This window comes from Aspergillus sydowii, assembly GCF_001890705.1.
Source record: "Aspergillus sydowii CBS 593.65 unplaced genomic scaffold ASPSYscaffold_2, whole genome shotgun sequence".
NCBI classification, from domain to species: Eukaryota; Fungi; Ascomycota; class Eurotiomycetes; order Eurotiales; family Aspergillaceae; genus Aspergillus; species Aspergillus sydowii.
This window is the reverse complement of record NW_024467860.1, coordinates 2,794,943-2,818,637: the sequence shown is the minus strand read 5'-3', so window position 1 is coordinate 2,818,637 and position 23,695 is coordinate 2,794,943. Positions and strand designations below refer to the sequence as shown.

Below are 23,695 nucleotides of genomic sequence, written 5' to 3'. Positions count from 1 at the left end.
TTACTGGTTCCGAACACACCGTCTACGGCGACTCTTCAGTCACTTCTACAGTACGTTGTTCCTCGAATATAGAAAGATGATAGGTTCAAAAGTATGCATATGTACCTATACCCGCTTGGATATGTGACACGCCAATGGACACGATGATAGTCCAAAAAATGGGACGAAGATTCTGCTCCAAGCGGATGGATGAAAAAGATCTTGTCATCAAGTAGCCATCAACTGAAACGTCAAATGACTATCGCAATTCCAAGACTATGCAAGAAAGGGATCATAAGAAGTCAACTCCACAGTAGTCTAACGCCACGCGTATGATTCGGAAAATGGGAAAATAGAAGAATAGATGCCCCAACCCAGAAGTGAAGATGCTCAACAACGACAAATAGAAAGCAGAATCATAGAGAGAAAAAAAAATCCACATCTAACGGAAAGTTGTACATCCCTAGCTGTAGCCGCTGACATGTCCGAAATCGCTCAAGAGAATAGGATCGAAAACGGATTGCAGGCCGATAGATTGTGGAAAGCATGTAGGTGGTGAGAGGCGACCCCCTATTTATACCCCCTTGATGACTTGAGTACGCTCATTGTTGAGTTTATCGGCGTTCCGGGCGTGGGATTCCTTCTTGCAGTCCTCGAGACCGGTGCAGGAGTGAGCTTCCAGCATCCGGTGTTTGGAGCAGAAGTGGCCGTTGCAGAAACTGCAGTCACCAACGATGCGTTGGGCAGCTTCCTTGCACTCCTTGAAATTGCAACGAGGCTTGCGCGGAGCCATGCTGGGTGGTTGTGGCGAGAGAGGTAGAGAAAAGAGTGTGGATAAGGAGGCGACGCCGAAGTCGGGGCTCGGTGCGGAGACGACGCTGTCGGTTGTCGGAGCGGTTGGGTGAAGTTTAAAGTAGAGTTACGTGGAGGGATACCGACTCAATGATGCTGAAAATGAGCGGGATAGCAGACAAACGGGATTGGAGTGTTGAGGATGCGAGGATGACGTGGTAAGAGTAGAAGGTCGGTCATAAGAACTAGCTGGGAGGTGCGAGGGAGATAAGGAGGGCAGATAAGGACGGGGGCGCTCTGAAGGGTGAAGAGGGAGGATGGCGGTATATATAAGAAAGGAGAGTGGACTGGGGTCTGGAACCGGGACGCAAACCAAGACTCACAAATGGACAAAGAGTGGAAAAGGAAGCGAAAGGAGGCAGCGCAGCGGCGACAGCAGCGCAAAGTCAATTTATACGGAATCGCCTCATGGATGCCCGGCTGAGTCAAGGCGATCGCCGCAGTCGGGTCACTGTTGCAGTTGACATTATTATTAGCCGCTGCTCAAACAGCCTACGACGGAGGCACTCGCAGTGGAGCACTGGAAGCTTCCAGGACTCGCCTGAACGCTTCGTCTGGCGGTACTGAAATATTCGCTGCTTTATTAATCACTGACCCAGACTCTCGCCTTCCGGATTCCGATTAGCAGTGCAAGTTGTAACAATGATGGCAACCTTGGAAGGCAGACTCTTTCATCTTACTAAGTTACGCCCCGAGTCCTTTCACTGACCGACAGAGTTACGGGGAGCGAGTTAGTGGTAGTATACCTCGAGTCGTGGTCCATACGTGTCCTATCCACGTTCTTTATGGCGTCATGCTGCCACCACGACTTCTGACTGAATGATGTCGCAAGTGACGCTATCACAAGAACCCAGAGCGCTATGGAGAAATTGGATGAGCCAGGTTGCGTGTTTGCGGTTGCCATCTGTACAGAATTCGCAGCCCAACCGCTGCAATGCACTAACCTGCGACTACTTCTCTACTAGTCGCGCAATAGTATCCCCAGTAATGCAATCGAGATACTCAGGTCGCAGCCAAGCCTGTGTCTGTGCAATGTGCATCTGGCTTAACCCTCCCCGCAATAACTCAAAGCCTTGAGGCATTAATGACCCAGTTTCCTGTCTTCTCATATGAAAAGGGATTATCGAGAGAAACAGGTGACTTGGGCGCAGGCCATCGAATCTTAATCCCCTGGCTGGGGGAGTCACATGAGGCCCGTTGGTCGCGGACCGCGAAATTCATTCCCAAGTGCCGTCAGCTGAGTGAATTCGAGACTCGAGAGTCATGGACTTGTGTCCGAAGATGCCTCAGCTGTACAGTACTTTTTTCCCATTGTGGTGCCGAGTACAAGGGAGCACCGGATGGGAGACGGAGGTCGCACATCACGTCCAACGCATAGCATGCAGATCGGCCCATCTGTTGTCTGTGCTTGCTGCAGACTCTGGCTAGTTGAGCCGGATCCCGTTTCCCAGCAATAGCATTATTGAAGGTTGCGGCCTCGATGAGGGAGTTCTACACCGTATCGTTCCAGGCCTCCAACTCCAATTCCGTCGGCGAGATCGGCTAGCGAACGATAAGTGCCGGATGTATTTCGGAGTTCGCACTGTAATCAGGAACAGAAAGACTAGACGAACCCTGGTAGAAATTAACTAGCCGAACTCCAACTCTCAGCGCCACTGGGAACATGCATGCACGAGCTATTATTTGGAGACAATGGACAATTCTTCAGAGGTTATCTACTTGGACATGGCACTAGACCCGACCGGGTAATCCCGATTTTTTGGCATTGCTGCACCCTTTGCAGTTTGCACCACTCAGTCACGTCCACCTCGCAGTCCTCTGGCGAAGTGGCGATCGACTCCCTTCCTGCACCATCTCCACAACCCCGCCGAGGTACGCGGAAGCCATCTGTTTAAATTCACAATAGCCAACCATGGCGTCGAGAGAGGTGACTCGTTCAACCGTGGTTCTGTCTCCAAGGGCCAATGAGAGCTGCTGAAACTGCGAGCTCCACGGTCTGGGAGATTAGTCTCAGGGTGGATACTTCTCGATTCATGGATTCTTCGTCTTACGGCGACTTCTGGGCGGTTAACTGATTGACAACTCATGGTAAAGGTACGGTAGCAGTTGTTGGTTGTGAGTTTGGGAAACATTCACTGTACTACTACCACTATCATTGAGACTTTAGAGTTCCCTGCAACTCCTTGCGGCGGACGATTTCCTGCAACAAGCATGGTTTTCCACCCTGCTGAGGTCCTTGTTACTTTGTACGATGGCAAGATTTATGCCAATTCTCCGTAACGCGAGCTACGTCTTTCGCATGTTAGTGGACCCTCGTTTGATCCTATAATGCGAGAGCAAGAAATGAGGGACAAATATCGGATACTTGGAGCTTGGAAGAGGAAAGTTATAAAACCGAGACCTTGTACGACTCTTGTCGTTTACTTTTCTAGAAATTAGAGGATGCAACGCCACGGGCCCGAAAGTGAAACATGCTCTATAAGTCGAGATGTGGTCGACCAACTTTATACCGACTACACCTTCAATTGGACTGAATATCTCAAGCCACAGTGAAGAGGTACATCGGTAACGAATCGAAATTAAAATAATTCCAGTACATACTGGCACTAGGTAGCCAATCGCAATATTGGCAAGATTACTAGGCGCTGACCAAGATGAGTTTCAAGAATTTCTTTCATTTCCCCCCTAATAAGGTACCTAGGTAATTTCCGCGCCAAATATAGAAATTCAAACAACACGCACGCATTGACGTTAGAGAATAATATGAAAACGCCTTTTCCGTCTTGGGATACACCAGGTCATAAGATAAAACGAAATGAACATCAAAAGAGAAGTGAACACGTTGCCTCTCATACTCCCAGCTCCTCCTTACCCGCGTCGGGGTCCAGGTAATTTTCTCTCTCTGCTGCTTCGTATTCTCCAACGAGATCCATCACCACTGATCGGGCTTCGTCGAATTCGTCAAGACCGTCTTGGAATGGCGCCTCTTTCTTGTATTGCTCTAAGAAAGCATTTCGTTTCCGTAGGCGGTCATATTGTTGGACGATTCGTTTGAACAACGTAGCTACCGATGTGTGGTTCGCGAGCATTAGACCACTGACTCGGTGGGTGTTCTGTATGTACGGCGACTTCTTCGTAAGAGCAACCTGGATGCTAGCGGGACCCCAAGGGATGAAAGACGCCAGGCGTCGCTCACGGATACGTAGTAGCGATTTGTGCACATCTGTCGGGTCCGCTTCTCCCTGGATGATGTTGAGGATACTGATATAGCAGCTGGACTTGCTGGGATTGATCGAGACCATCCGATTCTTGGGCTGTAGAAGACGACGCATGACATCTAGGACTGTTGTTTTCCGGACCGTCTTGGCTTGGTCGATGTTATCTCCTGTGAATGGCGTGTATGAGGTAAGTAAAAAGTGACTGCGTGGCGTGGGGATGAGAGAAGCAATGATCCCGACAAGGTCATTATGCATGTAGCCCGGGTATCTGAGGGGGGTTGTGGAAGCGGACATAACAGTAGACACCTAATTTGTTAGCAGGTGCCTCCAACGGCCACCTATCGGTTTGAACATACGAGTTGGTTGGTCTGTTGGAACGAGGGTTCTTGCACGTGCAATCTGTCGGCGACGATTCGTGAGAGGGCAGCATTATCCAAGACAACCTGAGAAGCAATTTAGCGTATGCAGCAACCCCCAGATAATGTAGTCTTACAACAGAGTCGGCATTCTGCGTCAGTCGTCGCATGGCGAGAAGACTGTTATACGGGTTCACCACGACATCTGCAGCCTGTGTATCGGGGAAGACTGAGTATGTTTGGATCAATTTTTTGGGGAATCGGTCATTCATGCGCTCCAGGATGAAGCTTCCCAGTCCAGAACCAGTTCCTCCTGCGATCGAGTGTAGAAACATGAAACCCTGGTTCAACATCAGCTTAACTTCTCCGTGTCTTGGATTGATGGCTCCGGTGTAGTCCCGCCGCGGCGCCTTACCTCCAGGGAATCACTCCCATCCGCTTCCCGATCAATCATGTCGAAAACCTCCTCCTGAACGACCTCCCCGGCGGCATATCCAGCACCCCAGTTATTTCCAGCACCTATACCCTGTTGTCCAATAAAGAAGTTTTCCGGGTTGTAGATGTTCTTGTATGGGCCAGATTGAATGCCATGCAAAACCTATCAAAAAACGTTTCAGTTCGTTGTCCCCAAAGCTCCTCCGCAGATGGGTATCCTACCCTCGGTTCTAAGTCTAGTAAGATCGCTCGGGGAATGTATCTCGTATCATCACTCTAGAAAACATCCCATTAGTGGCTGCTCCAGAAGGTTCCCGATCAGGGACACTGCAGTCTACACACCTGGTAGAAGAAAACATCCTTGCGATCACCGCCTTCTGTCGCAAACTCCTCAAGGTTTCCATCTTGACTTATCCCATGCTCAAGGCATAGCTGTTGCCAGAATTGACTTCCGACTGCAAAATACTCCGTCAGTATAATTCCTGGAAATGGCGTGAAATAGGCTAGGTTGCCAGCTGGGGAAGAGGGGTTCTCGAGTTTGTTGCTCTAGGTCGTGGGTTTCGTACCGTTGTTGCCGCACTGGCCGGCTTGGATTGTGATGATCTCCCTGTGAAATTGTTAAAACAGTTCGAGACAATCCACGGTTAAATTAAAATTAAAAGCAAAAGCTAGAATGGCATACCTGGGCATCTTTGTCCCTGTTTAACCCGGAGAAGTCGAGGTGATAATCTACGCGTAGCGCGTTCCTTGGGGAGTTTGATCGGAGTGGGGCCTCAGACCGCAAGTGACGCAGGAGGTGAATACCGCCATGATCAACATCAATGGACTATAACTGCATGAATTGGTTTGCTTAACACGAAAGCCAATATTTAACGTATATTCATAAATTGACGCCAAACTATAGCTGATTTCATATTCATACTAACTATGCAGCTGCTAACGTTTCTCATTTGTTTCGCCCATAAACGATATGCTCTCATCAAGCCAGCAATGCGATATTTCCGCATTCTTGAGATCGCGTCCGATAAGCTCTCCAATATCATATCTCAGATATGTTGTAAGTGTAACACGAACTCGTAAAAGCATGTCCCTAGAAACCAGCTTTGCATGCAGTCACAAGCATACCAGCACCGGAGACAACGCCGTCGACTATTTTCACACGGCAACCTTGCTTTCGACCGTATGCTTTGATGCAGCCCTCTCGGACCGCTTCCTCCATGCCAGCCATGCCCGCGCATCCTAGGCAAATCGCGCTAACAGGACGCGGGTTTGCTTTAATCAGCCGCTCGGTGGCCTCGATAATCCTTCGTCGTACTTCTTCAGGTTGAGTGGTATGGAGCTCGACGGCCGTGAGCCCAGTTGTTTCCACACCAGTGAACCGGTTAGAGGGGTTTTTATCACCGGAGTTAACGAGCATGTTCGAAACAGCATTCGTGAGCTCAGTCTTCCAACTACTCCCAGTAGTGACGATACCAAATGTATCTTTAGCTTGCGATTTGCCAAACCCTCCATCCCATGTAAGTTGAAAAGAGCTGGCCAGTGATAGCGAAGTCACGATGCTTCCTTCAAAGATGCCTGTCACGTACTTCTTTTTGATATTTGCGGTTGGTCCGAGCTCCAACAAGGCTGCATCTTCTAGCTTATCGATGGCCTCTTTGAGCATTCCAACGAGGGGGTGGGCTGAATAGCATGCGACGAGAAAAGCATCGTACTTTGCCACTAACGGTTCCACAAATGGCCTGCAGTGGAGGGCCGATAGGACCGAGTCTTCTCCCGAATTTATGCTAGCAATGCCGTGGATGACTCGGCCATCAGGGAGTGTAACGGATTCAGACTGTGGAGCTGTGAAGTAGTCGAAGTGGACGTCGGTGTACCCGAGGTTTTCCAGGATGGGGACCAGGGCACTTGTCATATGAGTAGAGGTGTTGGGGTTGATGACCAAGATTGAGAATCGTGGATCACTCACTGTCGCCATGGTTGATGTTGGATACGGACGCTCGTATCTCCTTCAGCCATGGACAGTTTGGTGGCGGGGTTGAGAAGCTAGGAGTAGTGATGGGGGAAGCTTTCTGTTGGAGTCGTGCAGAAATGCTGGGATTCGCCGCTTCTCGAGCAATTGGGCCCGCATTCTGTGAAGCACCAGCTACTGGCAGGAGGTAACCCTGTGATTGAATTCATTTGATCTCATATGACTCGAAGAGGCTTTCCAGTGGCCAGAAAAGCAAATATACACAGAGCATAATCTATTGCCAACACGAGCTTCTTTGCCCGAATACGACGGGAATGACGCGACCAGGTGTGGGGTCGTGATGCTTGATAATCCGGCCCTTCATGATTAGCTCTCTGCCGAGTTCCGTGGATAAATAATAATTATTTCGCTTCAGCTGTGTCGGTTACCCGTTGAAAGGTTCAGATATATTTCTTTGTGACTCGGCAATACCTAGGTAAGCTGTACTGGTTAACTATGTACCTGCGCTCCTGCTAACATATGCACCTCTTACCCCGCAGCTATCTTTATCGAGACAGCAATATGCCCCTCATCGCTCAGAACCCAGTCCCAAGGACAATCCTTGGGTTGATGACCTATGGTACGGACGAGTCAACAGGCGCTCGTATCACCTCGTTGGATGAGTTCAACAAGCACTTGGACTATATCCAGCAACAAGGCTTCAACGAAGTCGATACCGCACGTCTCTACATTGGCGGAGCCCAGGAAGCTTTCACAGCGCAGGCAAAATGGAAGGAGCGAGGTCTAAAACTAGCAACCAAGGTCTACCCGACAGCTCCTGGCGTCCATAAACCCGATGTTCTCCGCGAGAGATTGGAGACATCCCTTAAGGAGCTGGGGACTGACCAAGTTGATATCTTCTACCTGCATGCGCCTGACCGGTCTATTCCATTTGCCGAGACATTGGAGGCCGTTAAAGAGCTTCATAAGGAGGGAAAGTTTGTGCAATTAGGGTTGAGTAATTTCACGGCCTTTGAGCTCGCAGAAATTGTCACTCTTTGCAATGAAAGAGGCTGGGTACGACCGACGATTTTCCAGGCAATGTATAACGCGATCAGTGAGTTAGCCCTGACTCATGGCCCTACAGTTTGAGACAACCTTGCAGTGTTGATTGTACTGACCTCTGGCACTATAGCACGTTCAATTGAAACCGAGTTAATCCCTGCCTGCAAGCGCTACGGCATCGAAATAGTCGTTTACAATCCACTTGCTGGTGGAATTTTCTCTGGCAAATACAAGACGAAGGACATTCCCGCAGAGGGCAGATATAGCGACAAGGCTAAGAGTGGTGAAATGTATAGGAAACGTTATTTCCGGGATGCCACCTTCGATGCCTTGGCCGTCATTGAACCCGTGGTGCAGAAGCATGGGCTTACATTGCCCGAGACCGCGCTGCGTTGGGTTCACCACCACTCCAAGCTTAACATCGACGATGGCCGGGACGGGATTATCATTGGTGTGAGCAGCTTTGCCCAGCTAGAAAGCAATCTCAGAGATGTGCAAAAAGGGCCTCTTCCAGAGGAGGTCGTTGAGGCGCTAGATAATGCGTGGTTGGTCGCAAAACCGACAGCTCCAGATTACTGGCATCTGGATCTCGAATATACATACAACACCCAGGAAGCGTTGTTCAAGCCAAAGTCTAAGGCTTAGGCGCCCGGGAACATGTCAAAGTTGGATGCTGTGCCAAATACATGGTTTATTTTAGCCTTCGTCAATTACCTAATGTTAAATGCCTTGCCTTCGTTCGATATATTGAATATTTATCAGCCCTTGCTCAGCATTCTTACCTAATTTGAAAAAGAAAAGAGCGTATCAGAATCTCCATCCAAAAATACATTGGAGGTACTCCGGAGTACGGTGTACAATCTGTGCAATGAGTCCATTCGTCAGCTGTTAATACACAGCCACGAAAGTGAGGCAACCAAGGCTGAGAACACGCCGCAGTTTTTGGGGCGCTTTTGGGTGATTGAGCTCTGTGAGTTGTCCTCTTGTCTATACAAGTGGAATAGTGAATACGTAATAGCGACCAAGAGAAAGAGAGAATGTCTTGTCCAGCTGCAAGGGGCGAGGCGTTGCTAGAAGGGGTAACCGCTCACATTTCCCACGTCACGTGAAAGGGGGCTGATCCAACGAGCGACTAAGCCGAAACCGGCCTTGGCTATCCCGGACTTAGTAATAGATCGTCATCAGGCACCGTGGCAGTGGCAGCTGAGATTCAAGTGGCACCTGCAAGTCTCCAATCTCCATATTTCCGTTCCCCAGAACTTCTTGCTTCGTTGTCCACTCCTGCTACACTCCCGCAAGCTCTTCGACCGAGTTCAGCTGCAGTGCGACTACATCTGCGGATTCAATGGCGTTCTATGCTACCTAGCATATCGTCCATTTTCGGCTCACTGTTAACCTGAGAGCCCTACTATCCCCGGTGCATTCCGACTCCTCAATGTGATCGTGTTAAGATCAAAAAAAGAGTTTTTGACACCTTTCGCTCATTTATCTTCGCTACCGCTTTAAGGAAAACCTCACGAAATTACATACACGGTGGCTTCAGACAGCAAAAGGTCCTTTGATGGCTACGAGGGGAGAGATTCAGAACAGGCTCCCGACTCGCGCCACTCAGACGATATGGAGATGTCCATGGCTCGCACAAGCATGCATGGGCCCTTTGACGGCCGGTCACGTCAACCGCTGCTAGATCCTGAGCAGCAAGGACGAATGTCGGCCAACAGCTTTAGGGGTGGTGACGCAGAAGGCAGGCCTATGCTTCACCATTCGAGACGGTCGACAATGCGAAGTAAAAGTCCAGAGGGCAGTGCAGATGCTCTTGCGAAACAGCAGACTCGACAAAAATATTTCATCGCGTCGGGGTTTTTACTGCTAAGTTTGGCAAGCTTCGTGGTTCAGACGGAAACAGCTGTGTACATTCAACATGATCTGGGGTGGGACAAACCGTATTGCATGCTGTAAGTGCTAGGAAATTTATGGTATCGCCACATTATTGATTGTGCTGATTTATTGACTGTTTAGATACCTTACTCACGGTTCCTGGTTCCTGCTCTGGCCAGTGCAACTCCTGATCCTCCGACTGCAGAAACGAGGGCTTTCGTGGGAAGCTTTCTGGCGCCGCCATGTGTATCTGCTTTGGACCACGGGTCAGATGGTGGAATCCCAGGACCTGCACCTAACATCCCGCGAAACTCACCGGTCTCCAATCCCTTACCTCCTCAAGACAACAGCATTTGTGACAACTGCACTTACGATAGCCGGCGGTTCTTGGTATGTTGCGGTCAACCAGACTACTGCCAGTGATTTGACGGCGATTTACAACTGTTCTGCCTTCTTTGCCTACGCGTTTTCGATTCCGCTTCTCAAGGAAAAGTTACGACTAGATAAGGTGTTATCGGTGGGTGTGGCTATTGTTGGAGTACTTGTTGTCGCTTATGGAGATGGAGGCGAAGACGAAGGGAGACATGGTGCTACTAGACTTCTTGGAAATCTCATTATTGGTATTGGTAGCGTGCTATATGGTTTGTATGAGGTGTTGTACAAGAGGTACGCCTGTCCTCCAGAAGGAACCAGTGCTGGCCGAAGCATGATCTTCGCCAACACTTACGGCAGCCTTATCGGGTTATTTACCCTACTTGTCCTTTGGATTCCACTGCCAGTTCTCCACATTCTCGGCCTGGAGACATTCCGATGGCCGACCGGTGAGGCCGCGTGGATGCTGATAATATCAGTTATAGCCAATGCTAGTGAGTTCCCCCCAATCTGCACGAGTGCCCTCCCCTTTCCGCTATCATAATGTAATATCGCAGGCGCAATAAACCGAGTGCTGACCGTGCGCCTCTTTTGCCTGTTTGCAACAGCTTTCTCCGGGTCTTTCCTAGTCTTGATCTCTCTTACTTCACCTGTTCTCTCGTCCGTGGCGGCCCTTCTCACAATCTTCCTCGTCGCAATCGTCGACTGGCTTCGAACAGGCCACCCGCTCCCGAAGTCTTCTATTGTCGGTGGTATCTTAATTATGGTAGCGTTCTTCCTCCTAAGTTGGAGTACCTATCGGGAGATGAACGAAGAACGGAAAAAGAACATCGAGCAAGACGCCGCCTCGTCCGATACCGATGAATAAACTAGCTCAGGTGTGCGACAGGTTTAGATTGGGCTGGCTGAATCTTTACAATCGTTGCATATACACATTCCCTTCTTATTAACATTGGCACGGCCATCTCATACATCTGACTGGGTTCTTAATTTGTCCATACGCATGCCGCATACTACCGGGGACCATTTTCTATACGTACATATCATGGAGTTTTGGATAGTGTCACGGATTGGTGTCTTGCGGGTATATGTACCATAAATTTCTCTTCTCAATACAAAATTGAATGGCGTTTTTAATGAGAAACCAAAATATATATCACAAGAGTTTCGGGTGTTGAGTCGCATACATACAATATATTGTTCACCTCGAATCACTTCTCTATAATTGGTAGCTACACGGCAGCAATTGATATCAAAGTACAGCCGGAGGAGGACTGCTAGGTGTATATCGACAGGGTTTTAAAAGGGCAGGCGGGTTTGGTGAGGTTTGCGTGAACATATGAATCGAGTGATGGTGGAGGGAGGTTGAGTTTTCATTTCAGATACAAAAACAGGCGGCAATAAACATGACCAAATAAGAGCGCTTAAGAGGTACCACGGTAATTGAAGTAACAGATAGCCTTGAGGAAAAACCCATTTTACCTTGGTCCGAGTTTGGCAAGAGCACGAGCACCTTGTTCTTGCCATTCTTGCTTAGAAACCCACATGTCTTCCTTGTCTGCGATCTGTTTTTGAGGAGTTCGTAAGTACATGTGGTGTTTGGGGTATTTAATGGAATGACGTACCAGGTTGGCGAGAACAGCACCTCCTAGGAAGACCATGTGTCTCCGTCGAGGTGGGTCTTCGATGCGAACCTTGAATTTCTGTTTGCGCCGAGTTAGTATGATTGAGTTACGAAGTGGTAATATTGGCATTAGACGTACGTTCAGCCTTTCCGGGTCGCCCTTGAGGACCCGCGTCAACCACAATTGCTTCAATTCCTTCTCCAGTCGTGTTGGTAGACCGGGGTACATGCTGCTTCCTCCACTGAGCACGATAGCCTTGTATAAACTAGAGCGTACATCGACATCGGTTCCCTGGATCGTGTTGAAAAGCAATTCAGCGACACCGGGCTGGTCCACGTCCACCAGATGCGGTTGGAAGAGACATTCGGGGGCTTCAAATCGCTCGCTACCGACTCGGATAACACGACCATCAGGGAGGGTGTAGGATTCTACTAGTACGGTAGTATCTTCGGAGAGCTTTCTGTCGAGTTCTAGGTCGCAAGACACATAGGCAAGCTTTTCCTTGATCTGGCGCACGGTCTCGAAATCGGCGGTACGGTTCAGGGCGTACCCGCGGCGGAGCAGGAGGGCGATAAGATTTCGAGTAACATCGCGACCTGCTACGTCCAGTCGGCGGATATGGTGATTTAGGACGGTAGATTCATAGACGGGGATGATGTGGGTGACACCGTCACCGGAGTCCACGACAACTCCGCTACTGAGACCTGAGCAAAATCAGCGGCAAGTTTATAAGTCATACTCATCTCTGCGCTTACCCTGAGCGTATAGTGCAAGGACCGCCTGGATTGCGACATAGACTCCTCCAAAGTTATACTGCTCCAACATGACCTCAGCCATCTGCTCGCGGTTCTTCAGTGGGTTCATGGGCGGTTCGGTGAGTAGGATCTTGCGGCCGGTGGGATCAATCTTCATTTTATCGTAGAATGTATAGTTCCATAGATGTTGCATGTCATCCCATCTCTTGACGATACCATTCTCCATCTGTATTTATCGCAATATGAATCAGCCCGAGACCGTTAGAAATCCGGGGAGCGGGGACTCGCGCCCATAAGTGGGTATAGCGCATGAGTGAATTGGAAATAGACAAGACATACGGGATAGGTAATCTGGAGCATTGATCTGGCAGCGGCGGCTTCATCTCCGCACATGATATCCTTGACAACAATGTCGCCAGACTGTTCCTCCGTTCGCAAGATGGGCCGCCCCACTATAGAAGGGAACTGGTGCTCGGGGAAGTTCTGTTGGAGGAAGCATGAGAGTTAATAATAAGCTCTGAATTAGAGTACAAATTAGATCGGGGAGCTCGGGGTGTGTACCTGTGCAGCATACCCGACCTTGAGGAAACCCGTTCCTCCGTCGAGCACTGGCGAGTTGTTAGTGACGCTACCTTGGAACAGGCATACATAGCAGCAATAACAGAGAACAAAGCTTACCAATGGGCATGTCCGCCATGATGGAAGTAGAAGAGTGCTAGCTTAAAAAAAAAACTCAATCAATTCCTGAAGGAGAAACAAAGGAGAATCATAGATATGGGGTCCAGCCGTGGGGAGAGCTGGTGATTATGAGGGGAAGCGAGCAGGAGTAAGTTGGCGGTGCCCGCTGTGGTTGCGTTGCTGACTGACGACGTTGCCTGCCTTACCGCCTGAGGCACGCAACCCCAAGTTCCTTAGTTTACAATTCTCGTTTGAATGACTAGGTACATTAGATAATATAATCTGCAATACAGTATATCGACCTCATTCGCTGTTATGACGGGCCTGTCCTGGATTTTTGGTTCTCGACCGAGACCGGGGATCGCCTTATCAATGCCCATAACGAGTCGGAGACCATCTAGGTAGCCAAGGTACACCTCCAACCCCAACAACATCCGACCTCCCTGCTCGATTGACAGAGAACGAACTGTAGCCAACAATTTAATTTGAACTGAACACAATGAATCGGGTTGGCTGGGTGAGTCTCACCAAATTATTCTGGAACAAAAACCCAAGCAGCCAATGCTAATCCCCGATAAAAGTATGGCTTGGGCTCTATGGGCCTTGCAATGGCCACCAATCTCCAGAAGCATCTGGCGACCAAGAGCACTCTAAACAGTCTCCTCTACTCTAATCGAACAATGTCTCGTGGTGATCCCCTCAAAGCACTTGGTGCCACCCCTGAGACGAACTTCTCAAAACTTGTCGCCCAGTGTGGTATCATTTTCACAATGGTAATTACTCTCCTCATCCTACCTAGATGCCAATTACTGCCAGTTGGATATACTGACATCTAAAGGTATCCAATGACGCTGTCCTGCAAAATCTTGTCTCCAGTGTCACGGAATCAAACCAGTCACTAAAAGACAAGATCTTTGTCGACTGCTCAACCGTCCACCCCGAGACGGTGGGACTAACAGTCGCAAAACTGAAAGAGAAGCAAGCCGATTTCCTAGCCGCGCCAGTATTTGGTGGAAATCCCATTGCTGTCGACGGAAAGCTCGTTTTTGCCATTGGCGGACCAAAACGTGCATCGGATCTTGTCAAGACACTGATCCAGGACGTCATGGGTCGCAAGGTGATCGATTGCGGAGAGGACGCGACAAAGTCTTCTATGCTGAAGATTGCGGGGTGAGCCTTCTCATGTGCTGGGTGTTGAAGCGGACCGCTAATGTCATTTCTTATTTTCCTTGAACAGTAATATTATAACTGTCAACCTAATGGAAGCCGTCGGCGAAGCCCAAGTCTTTGCCGAACGCACAGGCCTCGGAACGGGTGCAATGGAGGAGCTAATTGGGGAAGCCTTTGGGCCTGTTGCTGGGGGCTATTCCAAGCGGTAATTACGCCTCCTGATAAACCCTATTATGAGAGGCATACCCATCACTGACACACACCCAGTTTAACAACCGGCGCATATGCACCACCTCTTGACTCTCGTCCTGGATTTGGTGTCTCCTTAGCAATTAAGGATGCAAAACATGCATTCACTGTTGCGAAGGAGAACAATGTCGAGCTCCCGGCATTGCAGATTGCTACTGACAACATGGTTGCTGCTCGGGAGTATGGCGGAGAATGTTTAGACAGCAGTTCCATGTATGGAGTTTTGCGACAGAAGGCGGGAATGGAGTTCTGGAATGAGAAGAGTCGAAAGGGTTAAGCAGATTCTAGATTAAGATGGAAAGGTTTACATTTAAACGACTTGATTAGGGCCTGTATGTGATAGATATATTGTTTGCATGTTATATATACTTTCTCAAGAACAATAGTCAAGTCAGCAATGTCAACATTGACGATCCTGGTGAAGGCGGGAACTTCACCGTTTACATCAATATCGAATTGGCAAGGTCGACAATTCACTGTTTACACCTTCAAAGAAGCCTTCACCATAGAATTACATGAGGAAAGCTCACTTATTGCTAGCATATCAATGTAGAGGTATAAATAGGCCTTCCATAGCTGTGTCTAATTAAAAACCATACATTTCTTTTCAGATCGATTAAGTAGAGCTTTTCCACAAGCAAGACCATAGAACGTGATATGAAAAGAAATCCTCTAGAGCTGTAATGTTGAAAGTAACTTTTACTAATTTGCTCCATTGATAGTATCCAGTACCATTTATAAGCCATGAGGGAGAAAAGCACAGTGTTCGAACGCCGTGAATGTGGAACACCCGACCCATTACCTTTGCTCAATATATGCAAATTCCAACTATACTAGTTGGGGTTTTGTTCAAAAAATCGATCGAGGGATAACGGGATAATAATAATTATGATAGGAAAAAAAAAAAAAAAAGGCCAACGTTCTCCGGAGAGTGTAGATACAGGAAGAAATAAGAACCAATCATGATGCGGGTTTGATCTTTGTCGTTTCGACTAACTGCGGGAATTCCTCGGCAAATGCTGGGCCGAGCGTCCAGTTATTTATATCGGAGAAATGCCTCTCGAAAACAGGATTGATGATCAATTCGTCAGTGTCGCCGGCTGAGAGAAGACAGTCCGTGGCTTCATAAGGCCAATTGACGGAGAGTGTATTGGTAAATGGAATAAACCAGTTCTCAAATGGGTACTCATGGTAAGACATGACAAGACGATCTCGCATTCGCGGCCAGGGAAGATAATCAATCCATGCCGGATGTGGTGTAAGGAGCTGCGAGGGCCGCGGAGTTAGCCAGTCAGGCAAACGGTGGTAATTCTCGGCTGTAGGGTATATTTGCCACCGCATCAAGAGAAACATGCCATAAAGCACCGCGAGTTGCTCAGGAAGTGAGGAGATGTCTGGGAATGTGCGCAGAATGTCGGTGAACACTTTGGAGAGAGGATGGGAATAAACACTCCTCTCTGGATTAAGCAACGAGGAGACACTCGGATATGCTGGCCCAACCAGCTTCTGTTTCGGCACTCCTTTCGCAGCCTCGCGTTGTCGGTTATGAAGAAAGTCGAGCAGAATGGCGTCTAGGGTGCACGTCGGAGCGGTATTACGAACAGGGGTCATGTAAGCTGGCAGTGTTTGGTCTGTCATGGTACCAAGTGGCGGGAGGGTATTATAAGTCGACGGGATGCCTGCTTGCGGCCTGCCAACCTCTGACGGACGACGAAAGCCTTCCACCTTGGGCACTTGCTGTGATGGATCGAGCAAGAAATTGAAGCCCATTCTTTCATCGCCACCAAAATCCAGTCCATGGATTAAGTTGTGCCGTTGATAGTCGAATGCGAGTCGCAAGGACGGATTATTCCCCGTGGCACTATCGCGGCGCGAGCCTAATGTCGGTGCTGAGTGTGTGGACGATGGTGTATCCACGCTCGCAACGGATTCGGTATATGCACGGTCAACTGTCGCGGACCTGTGAGGATTTGACGGCAAAACATTGTTATCCAAAGAAGGCGATGCCGAGGGTATAATAGGAGCTGTCGGCCTGGCTGTTGCAGGTGTTGTCGCTGGAAGATCTAGTATGTGGTGTTAATAAAACCACGCATATAGCCCCCAACTATTTCTTGTGAAGTAACGCCAGATGCCAAGGTAAAGTAAAACTCACTTAACGGGTCCTGCTTTCCCAGCAGTGGTTGAATGGTATCTACAATCGCCCTCAGTCCTTGCCGGAGCTCCTTGTTCTCAGCCAAGATAGCTTCATTTTGCTTCAGCGCAGCCTGGAGGTCCAGAAAAGGCTTTTGCGAGGAGAGCTCGCGAACCCGCTGTTCAAGACCATCAATATGTGTTTTCGTCCTTTCACGAATTGCCCGTTGAGCTTGGCGGTCGTTGGCTCGCTTCTTCGCAAGCTGATCGGGGGTGAGGTTGGCTACGCCGCGTGCGGAGGCACTATTCAGCTTGCGTTTTCGGCCCGCAGCGGTTGTTGCAGGACTAGGGCTATTGTTGGTGTTATTATCGGCGGGGTTGGATTCTAGCGCATGCGCGTCGGCTGAAGTGGATGTCACATCAACAGGTGTCGGCGATTCCTCCAGTTTCACGTTCTCTGAGCCATTTGGAGCTGTCGCATTTGCGATCGGAGGACGTTGGAGGGCGGGCAACGCGGAAGAGGACGAGACTTCGACCGCCGACGAGGACGCCACATCGGAAAGGGAGGGCAGGCGTGTGGCCATTGCCTACTCGCGGCAATTATCGGATCGCAATGGCCATTCAATTTCGAAGCACGAGGGTGGAGGTTCTTCCGGGAGGTGGACGCGGACAGTCCACGGGCGGGATCTCGTTGATCAGCGCAGGAAGATTCAAGGCATTTGGGACACTTGTTACCGATTTCTTCTAAATATTGATAAGCGAGAGACAATGGCCAGCAATGATAGGAAAGAAAGAGCTGAAGGAGTAGGAGGATAGCGTAAAGATGGAAAAAGCACGAGCCGATGAGAATAGAAGGATGACGAACTGACGATACGATTAAGGGTCGAGGGGCCCGTTTTCTGGCTCCTTTCCGGACTCGGGTGGCTCAAGCTCACACCTGGCTACCTATGCAGTGCCCAATGCAACCGACTCAGGTCGCCCAATATTGATCAAGATTGCGTGGACATGTATTTCCGCGACTTGAATATATCGGTGGCGGAAACACTTGTCTCGTGCCTTTCTTTCTTGCCAGACCGGTGCTACTCAAATACAGGAGCGAACAACCTGCCTCGGTATCCTGGTTCCGGCGTCGAGAATACATAATTTAATAGATAACTAAGATTAGAGGACCCCCAAATGTAACAGATGATTTTATTTCAACCCAATAACTATGAGCCCCAAAATCGTGAGAATCAGAACCTATACAATGGCCACTGTCATGGCGAAATCTGTGAAGCAATGCTGGCATTCCAAGTAATATCAAAGAAACCAAAACCAAAACCGCAAGAACGAAACGAGAATCGAACAATTAGACAACATGCGTCGCTATTTCATATACAAGGTGAATCGTCTCCATCGTATCCTTATGCTTGAGTTGTCGCGTGTACTCCCTCTCGAGTGTCGAAGAGAAAGGGAATAGACGGTCTAAAATTCTAATCATTGAATCATATGCCCCATCTTCGAAATCTGTTCCAGCATAGCGGTTAGTTTAATTTCAATTTGCACATAAACATAGAACTACAACTGGGGGTCAAACTTGCCTTCGTTTGTAAATAGCCTTCGACTTCAGAGCTTTTAATGCCCATCTTTCCTCCAGTCTGCCACGCCAATGGGACCATTGGCACACGGTCCTTCACTATTACTTCGCGACCTGGCCCTTCAATTGCTCTGACTTTGTCCGGGTTGTTTGTGAGTAGGCGAATTCCATGCGGGTTCGAATCGACTCCCAGGCCTAGATCAGCGAGCATCGCTGTAGCCAGTCCGTAACTACGGGCATCGGCTGGATGACGCAGAAGAAGGTTCGCTTCGACTGTATCTGATCCCAAATCTTGCAAGTTGTAGGCTTTCAATTTCTCCCCTAGTCCAATCCCCCGGCCTTCTTGACGAAGGTAAATTATGACGCCCCCTGAAACATTGGATGGTACAGACCGGGATTGCTGGGATGCAATCTCATTGAGGGTCTCCATTGGTAACGACATCAGTCTAGCTGCCTCATCAAGTTGTTCTCCACAATCACAGCGAGCGGACCAAGCCGTTTCCCCGGTGTAGCACTCTGAATGGATGCGTACTAATGGAGCTTCACTCAATTGCTCGTGCATTAGATCTGCATCATGTACGGCACCGCCGTCGGCCTCATCACCTAGTTCACCAGAAGCTCCTTCCTTGGCCGCATCATGCCAACTGCTCACGCGACCAGGATGGAGTTTACCCACATAAGCTCCACGAATCATCCGATCCATTTCCGTCTCGCCAGGTCTCACTTTGTCCAGACTTCGACTTCGGATAGTATTCCCAAAGACAATTGCAAGATGCTCTTTGCTGTCTAGATCATTATGATACAGATGTAAGAACATTTCAGCACCGTTTGTTGTTGGGATACGCGCGCGCACGATGCACTCGACATCGGGTAGACGGGGAAGGAGCTTCGGAGGCCTGGCATGAGAGACTGTCTGCGGAGTAGCCTCTTGAAGCAATAGTTCCTTGTTCAGTGTGCCGCCAGGAGTGGCCGGTGGTGTGAAAGAAGGGGAAAGGAGGGAGGCAGGCACTGCAGGTGTCATGTCGCCGGGTGTGCTACCGATAGCACCCGAGTCGTTCGTCGTATCGCGTTGTATAAAGCCATCTGATCGACCATCCAGAGACGATGTCTGCCCTGAAGTGAGAGATATTTGTTCAATCGGTTGTGTGGGAGCGGCGGCCTTTGCGCCGAACGTTGGCGAGGCGTGAGATGGTAAATTCGCCATCGCGATGTGAGGGGTATAGGGTGATATACAATGGATTCCCAATCCAAATACCGATCAGTCGTATCTCAGGCTCAATTCTAAAGGACAAAATATGTCAGAAATCAAAGTATGAACATCGGAAAGAGAAGTCTGCGCTATCGGCTTTCATTCACTAGTCATGTCGCTTCAATCGCTGCCAGGCCATCTTCGGACCGCATGTGGATTTGGAGCCTCGGAAGCAGCGGCGGATTTGGCGGGGGACGCGCTGAGTCATCATTAGAGTCCCGATGACAACAGCTTAAGTAAATCCGCAGTCAGCCAAGGAAAAGCATCTAGCATCTTCCATTGCGGAGTACAGCGCAAAATACTAGCACACCAACAACTTAGATCTCGCCATGATAGGCAATTGTATTAAGCCATACGCTGTAAACGCCTCCCAAACCAAACCAACCAATTAAACTAAATATGCAAAAATGAAATGGACTTCAAAGGATATTCGGTATTGAGCTTCCCTGGCGGCCCAATCTATATCTTACTTGCCGGCTATATCGAGCACAAACCGTCGGTCCACCTCCATCTCCTTATCATCTTCTTCGCCTTCGAACTTGAGGCGATAGGTGTCCTTTTTAGAGCCCATGACCTCTGCACGGTAGAAGGTCGTTGTATCAGGGTACCGAGCAAGAACTTGCTTCCCTACAGAAAATGATGGTAAGGTCGACCCCATCCGAGGAATCGGGATCAAAGACACTGCCGTTGTCTTGTAAACAGCCCCTTGTTCACCGTTTTCATTCGGTTCCGGGTCCTGGACATCGTATCTTGATGATACATGCACCGGTCAATCTTGCACAGAAAATAAGGACTTGAAGGCTCGACCCACCTTTTCTTGTTACCCTCACCTGTAATCCCTTTGATAATACACTGAATGCCCTCACCTTCCACACCCTGCTTATTCTTGTTGTGTTTGAAAACAACTTCGGCACCCACAGCTAGCTGTCCGTTGCGCTCTGCAGGTGTAGCCTTGGCGCTTTCAGATCCTTCTTCTATTTTTACCTGCACATTATCACGGACTTGCGTGCTGGACACGCTGGTGCTGCGCTGGGTGCCGTTCTTGGAGCGACTGCTTTTGTCAGAGACGCCTGACGGGCCTGGTGAATCAGTAGCTGACCCGTCCATATCGTTCCGCTTTTTTCGCGACTTGGACAGAGAAGCAGCACGGCTCAAGGGAGCTTCTGCCTCCGATGCCTGCCGGAGCGCAGTGAGAAGACCCAAGTTCTTGATCACGTCGCTTGGTTCATCTTGAAGAATAGCCCTCTCGTCTTCGCATAGCTTGAGCATTTGACGATAAAGATCGTCGAGTTGATTATGCTCATTAAGGGTAGGTTCTGTACGTAGGTATTAGTTAACCATCCGTAAGCCCATTACAGAAGACACTATGAGTCGCGCGCGGAGCTACACAAGGAAGGGATACTACTTACTTCCGCCCTCTCTGCCAATTGTCTCATTCAAAGCCCCTATCTGTTCCACCAATTCTTTCTGCTTATCATTCTTCTCTTTTGCCTTGCGTAGATCTTGAAGGATCTTATTCCACATATCAGTCTCCTCGTTCGCGGCAAGGCCATTGTCCCTGGGCATGGGAGGGCCCCGGGGGCGATTCCGAGACATTTTCTTCGTATGAGGTTTGGGCACTGGAACGACCACCTTCGGCCAATGGCCTTGATTGCGGTTCTCGGCAGCCGCTGAGGCCCCCTCTGGAGAGAGCTGCTTCTCAATCTCGAGAGCGGCCCATTCAAAGGCGGAGACGAGCTCTCGGTTGTTGGCACTCCGCGTGCCACGAGCTGCGCCGTGCCTTAAGCTGTGCGGACGTACAACGAGACTACCACGGTCGGATTCAGGGTGTGGAGGGCCTTCGGCTTGCGCTTGACCGGAAACCGGATTAAGTGACGGAGGCTGTAACTGCGATTGCGACTGGGATGCTGGGCGGCGGCTCTTCTTGGCTCGAGCGTCGTTCTGCCGGAGATTCGGGGTCGGGGCAGAGCTCGGCGGGGCTCTGTCAGAGTCGCCGGACGGCTTGCGGCGATTGGCGGATTCCATCAAAACTGGAGAAATTGGTCACGGGACTATCACGGGCTCCGGAGGGACGGATGCGGTCAGCCGAATCAGGCAGGTCTCATTGGTTTTCCTGGTGCTTAAGATCGAGGGGTAGAACAGAAAGATCATTCAAAAATCCAGGCCAGAATTGTGTGTGAAAAGAAACAGATAAGTGGCTGAGAAGGAAAAGCCATTCTGAGCAGCAGCGACACAGCAACCAGGAATTCACTCAATAAGTCACCACTGGATGACCCGCTATTGAGCTCACTCCAGTTCTCTGTGTTCAACTGAAAACTAGCTCTTGGTCTTCACCGAAATGCAGGTACCGCTTCTACGCCTCCAATGTGGTTTGTCCTTCTCTAAATTCCCGGTGTTGTCTCTCACATCTTGGCTGATTTATTGTGTTGAACAGGAGTAAATAGCTATGACTGGGGTAGGCACCTTCCCGATTAACTGGCTATATATACGTTGTTCACGTTGAACTAAACCTCCACAGGCAAGGTCGGTCTTGAGTCTACAGCTGCTAAATATGCAGCGACCACCGCAGCCCCGGATTTCTCGGTCGAATCAGAGAAGCCTTATGCTGAAGTGAGTCTTCCGGGAGTGCATTGGGCTCATTTCAATGTGGGAGACACGAAACTGATCCAAGATAGCTATGGATGGGGACCCATCCGTCTCTTCCATCGAAAGACCTCGAAACACAGCGTACCCTGCTCGACCTAGTCCAGGATAATGTGGCTTTGATTTCACCCGAAGTTAGTGACCGATATGGCGGCAAGCTTCCTTTCCTCCTCAAGGTGCTGTCGATCCGAAAAGCTCTCAGTATCCAAGCCCACCCGAACAAAAAGCTTGCTGAAAAACTTCACGCACGGGATCCCCGAAACTACCCAGGTAGGAGGATTGGCCTTAGTATTTCATCCCGGTTTACTAACACTCTTGTCCCTCCTGCAGATGACAACCACAAGCCGGAGATGACCATCGCAATTACACCCTTCGAGGGCCTGTGTGGCTTCCGGCCGCTAGCTGAGATTGCCCATTTCCTTAGAGCTGTTGCACCCCTCCGTGGCCTCGTCGGTGGGCAGACTGCAGCAGATTTTGAGAATGTGATTAAGGGATCCGAGGCCTCCGATGACTTAGAACAGACAAGGAAAAACAAAAGCGCCCTGCGAACGCTTTTTGCTGCGTTAATGAACTCGTCTCCTGAGCAAATTGAAACGGCCGCGCAGGAACTTGTCACATCAGCTCAGAATTCTCCGGAGACCTTTGCGTCTCTTGTCAACGCCCCGGACACGAATCCTACCAACCCTGCCGAATTGGCATCTGTTGTCGTCCGCCTGAACGAACAGTTCCCCAACGACATTGGTCTCTTCGTCTTCTTCTTTCTCAATTTCGTCCGTCTGGACCCTGGGGAGGCTATGTTCCTCAAGGCGGATGATATCCACGCCTATATCTCTGGAGACATAATTGAGTGCATGGCTTCATCCGACAACGTTGTGCGGGCGGGCTTCACACCCAAGTTCAAGGATGTAGATACTCTCACCGACATGCTAACCTACTCATATGCACCCATTGAGGAGCAGAAGCTGGAGCCCGCGGATTACCCGTATGTAGTGCTGAATGCTCCGGCCTACTCGAGCGCCTCAGAATCTCTTCTTTATGACCCACCGATCGAAGAGTTTAGCGTTGTCAAGACGGACCTCCGTCGCACACGTGCAAAGGCAACATTCGATTCATTGACGGGCCCGAGTATCCTAATATGCACTGGGGGCGAGGGTAAGATTACGGTGGGCCACAAGACGGAAGAAGTCAAAGAGGGATATGTGTTCTTCGTTGGCGCAAATGCAGAATGCATCATCGAGAACACCGGGACTGGACCTGACGAGGAGAATGTTTTTACTACATTCAAAGCTTTCTGTGATCTGACAGGGAAGGAGGATATGGTCAACGGACACTAGCATGGACTAAAATTACAAATCACGAATATAACCCAAGATTGATTCTGTTTGCTCTGATGGGACCTTCTGCGAAATGTTAATATGTGGGCGCAAGGTTGTTGTTTCCTTGCATAGCCGGCTCCACCAACGCCGAAACCACAGCCGAGGTACTGAAGTAGCGAACCATAGCTCCATCATGCCATG

General features: G+C 49.5%; 11 protein-coding genes across 11 annotated transcripts; 4 read left to right on the top strand and 7 right to left on the bottom strand.

Moving 5' to 3' along the window:
- Nucleotides 1-553: 553 nt before the first annotated feature.
- Nucleotides 554-772, bottom strand: ASPSYDRAFT_55542 (uncharacterized protein; the record flags this gene model as incomplete). Its single annotated transcript, XM_040849055.1, has 1 exon — nt 554-772. One exon carries the CDS (start codon nt 770-772, stop codon nt 554-556), a length of 219 nt encoding a protein of 72 aa, XP_040706583.1.
- A 2,696-nt stretch (nt 773-3,468) lies between these two features.
- Nucleotides 3,469-5,586, bottom strand: ASPSYDRAFT_41455 (gamma-tubulin mipA). Its single transcript, XM_040846286.1, has 8 exons — nt 5,523-5,586; nt 5,407-5,447; nt 5,183-5,295; nt 5,063-5,116; nt 4,821-5,003; nt 4,543-4,746; nt 4,406-4,492; nt 3,469-4,355 (listed from the first exon to the last, which is right to left on the bottom strand). The coding sequence occupies exons 1-8, from the start codon at nt 5,528-5,530 to the stop codon at nt 3,681-3,683; spliced, it is 1,365 nt and encodes a 454-aa protein (XP_040706582.1). The 5' UTR covers nt 5,531-5,586; the 3' UTR covers nt 3,469-3,680.
- Nucleotides 5,587-5,930: 344 nt separating this feature from the next.
- Nucleotides 5,931-6,815, bottom strand: ASPSYDRAFT_55540 (aspartate/glutamate racemase family protein; the record flags this gene model as incomplete). Its single annotated transcript, XM_040849054.1, has 1 exon — nt 5,931-6,815. The coding sequence occupies one exon, from the start codon at nt 6,813-6,815 to the stop codon at nt 5,931-5,933; it is 885 nt and encodes a 294-aa protein (XP_040706581.1).
- Nucleotides 6,816-7,214: 399 nt separating this feature from the next.
- On the top strand, nt 7,215-8,795 carry ASPSYDRAFT_41453 (aldo/keto reductase family protein). The gene is made up of 2 exons (XM_040846285.1): nt 7,215-7,905; nt 7,984-8,795. Exons 1-2 carry the CDS (start codon nt 7,371-7,373, stop codon nt 8,496-8,498), a joined length of 1,050 nt encoding a protein of 349 aa, XP_040706580.1. The 5' UTR covers nt 7,215-7,370; the 3' UTR covers nt 8,499-8,795.
- A 687-nt stretch (nt 8,796-9,482) lies between these two features.
- On the top strand, nt 9,483-10,971 carry ASPSYDRAFT_129577 (DMT family transporter; the record flags this gene model as incomplete). The annotated part of the gene is made up of 3 exons (XM_040840535.1): nt 9,483-9,808; nt 9,873-10,597; nt 10,712-10,971. The coding sequence occupies 3 exons, from the start codon at nt 9,483-9,485 to the stop codon at nt 10,969-10,971; spliced, it is 1,311 nt and encodes a 436-aa protein (XP_040706579.1).
- A 176-nt stretch (nt 10,972-11,147) lies between these two features.
- Nucleotides 11,148-13,180, bottom strand: ASPSYDRAFT_1168360 (actin-related protein 2; the record flags this gene model as incomplete). The annotated part of the gene is made up of 7 exons (XM_040840208.1): nt 11,148-11,668; nt 11,729-11,806; nt 11,867-12,432; nt 12,484-12,709; nt 12,823-12,966; nt 13,045-13,091; nt 13,162-13,180. The coding sequence occupies 7 exons, from the start codon at nt 13,178-13,180 to the stop codon at nt 11,582-11,584; spliced, it is 1,167 nt and encodes a 388-aa protein (XP_040706578.1). The 3' UTR covers nt 11,148-11,581.
- Nucleotides 13,181-13,429: 249 nt separating this feature from the next.
- Nucleotides 13,430-15,105, top strand: ASPSYDRAFT_41451 (NAD(P)-dependent oxidoreductase). The gene is made up of 5 exons (XM_040846283.1): nt 13,430-13,678; nt 13,743-13,934; nt 14,000-14,331; nt 14,399-14,536; nt 14,599-15,105. The coding sequence occupies exons 1-5, from the start codon at nt 13,661-13,663 to the stop codon at nt 14,855-14,857; spliced, it is 939 nt and encodes a 312-aa protein (XP_040706577.1). The 5' UTR covers nt 13,430-13,660; the 3' UTR covers nt 14,858-15,105.
- An 18-nt stretch (nt 15,106-15,123) lies between these two features.
- Nucleotides 15,124-17,724, bottom strand: ASPSYDRAFT_41450 (bZIP transcription factor). The gene is made up of 2 exons (XM_040846282.1): nt 16,733-17,724; nt 15,124-16,643 (listed from the first exon to the last, which is right to left on the bottom strand). Exons 1-2 carry the CDS (start codon nt 17,292-17,294, stop codon nt 15,541-15,543), a joined length of 1,665 nt encoding a protein of 554 aa, XP_040706576.1. The 5' UTR covers nt 17,295-17,724; the 3' UTR covers nt 15,124-15,540.
- A 225-nt stretch (nt 17,725-17,949) lies between these two features.
- ASPSYDRAFT_55532 (GTP cyclohydrolase II) lies at nt 17,950-19,490 on the bottom strand (the record flags this gene model as incomplete). Its single annotated transcript, XM_040849053.1, has 2 exons — nt 17,950-17,991; nt 18,315-19,490. The coding sequence occupies 2 exons, from the start codon at nt 19,488-19,490 to the stop codon at nt 17,950-17,952; spliced, it is 1,218 nt and encodes a 405-aa protein (XP_040706575.1).
- A 511-nt stretch (nt 19,491-20,001) lies between these two features.
- ASPSYDRAFT_55528 (SAGA-associated factor 29 family protein) lies at nt 20,002-21,686 on the bottom strand (the record flags this gene model as incomplete). The annotated part of the gene is made up of 4 exons (XM_040849052.1): nt 20,002-20,284; nt 20,347-20,851; nt 20,945-21,434; nt 21,594-21,686. The coding sequence occupies 4 exons, from the start codon at nt 21,684-21,686 to the stop codon at nt 20,002-20,004; spliced, it is 1,371 nt and encodes a 456-aa protein (XP_040706574.1).
- Nucleotides 21,687-21,873: 187 nt separating this feature from the next.
- Nucleotides 21,874-23,512, top strand: pmi1 (mannose-6-phosphate isomerase pmi1; the record flags this gene model as incomplete). Its single annotated transcript, XM_040841573.1, has 5 exons — nt 21,874-21,904; nt 21,970-21,990; nt 22,054-22,145; nt 22,211-22,448; nt 22,509-23,512. 5 exons carry the CDS (start codon nt 21,874-21,876, stop codon nt 23,510-23,512), a joined length of 1,386 nt encoding a protein of 461 aa, XP_040706573.1.
- Nucleotides 23,513-23,695: the final 183 nt, after the last annotated feature.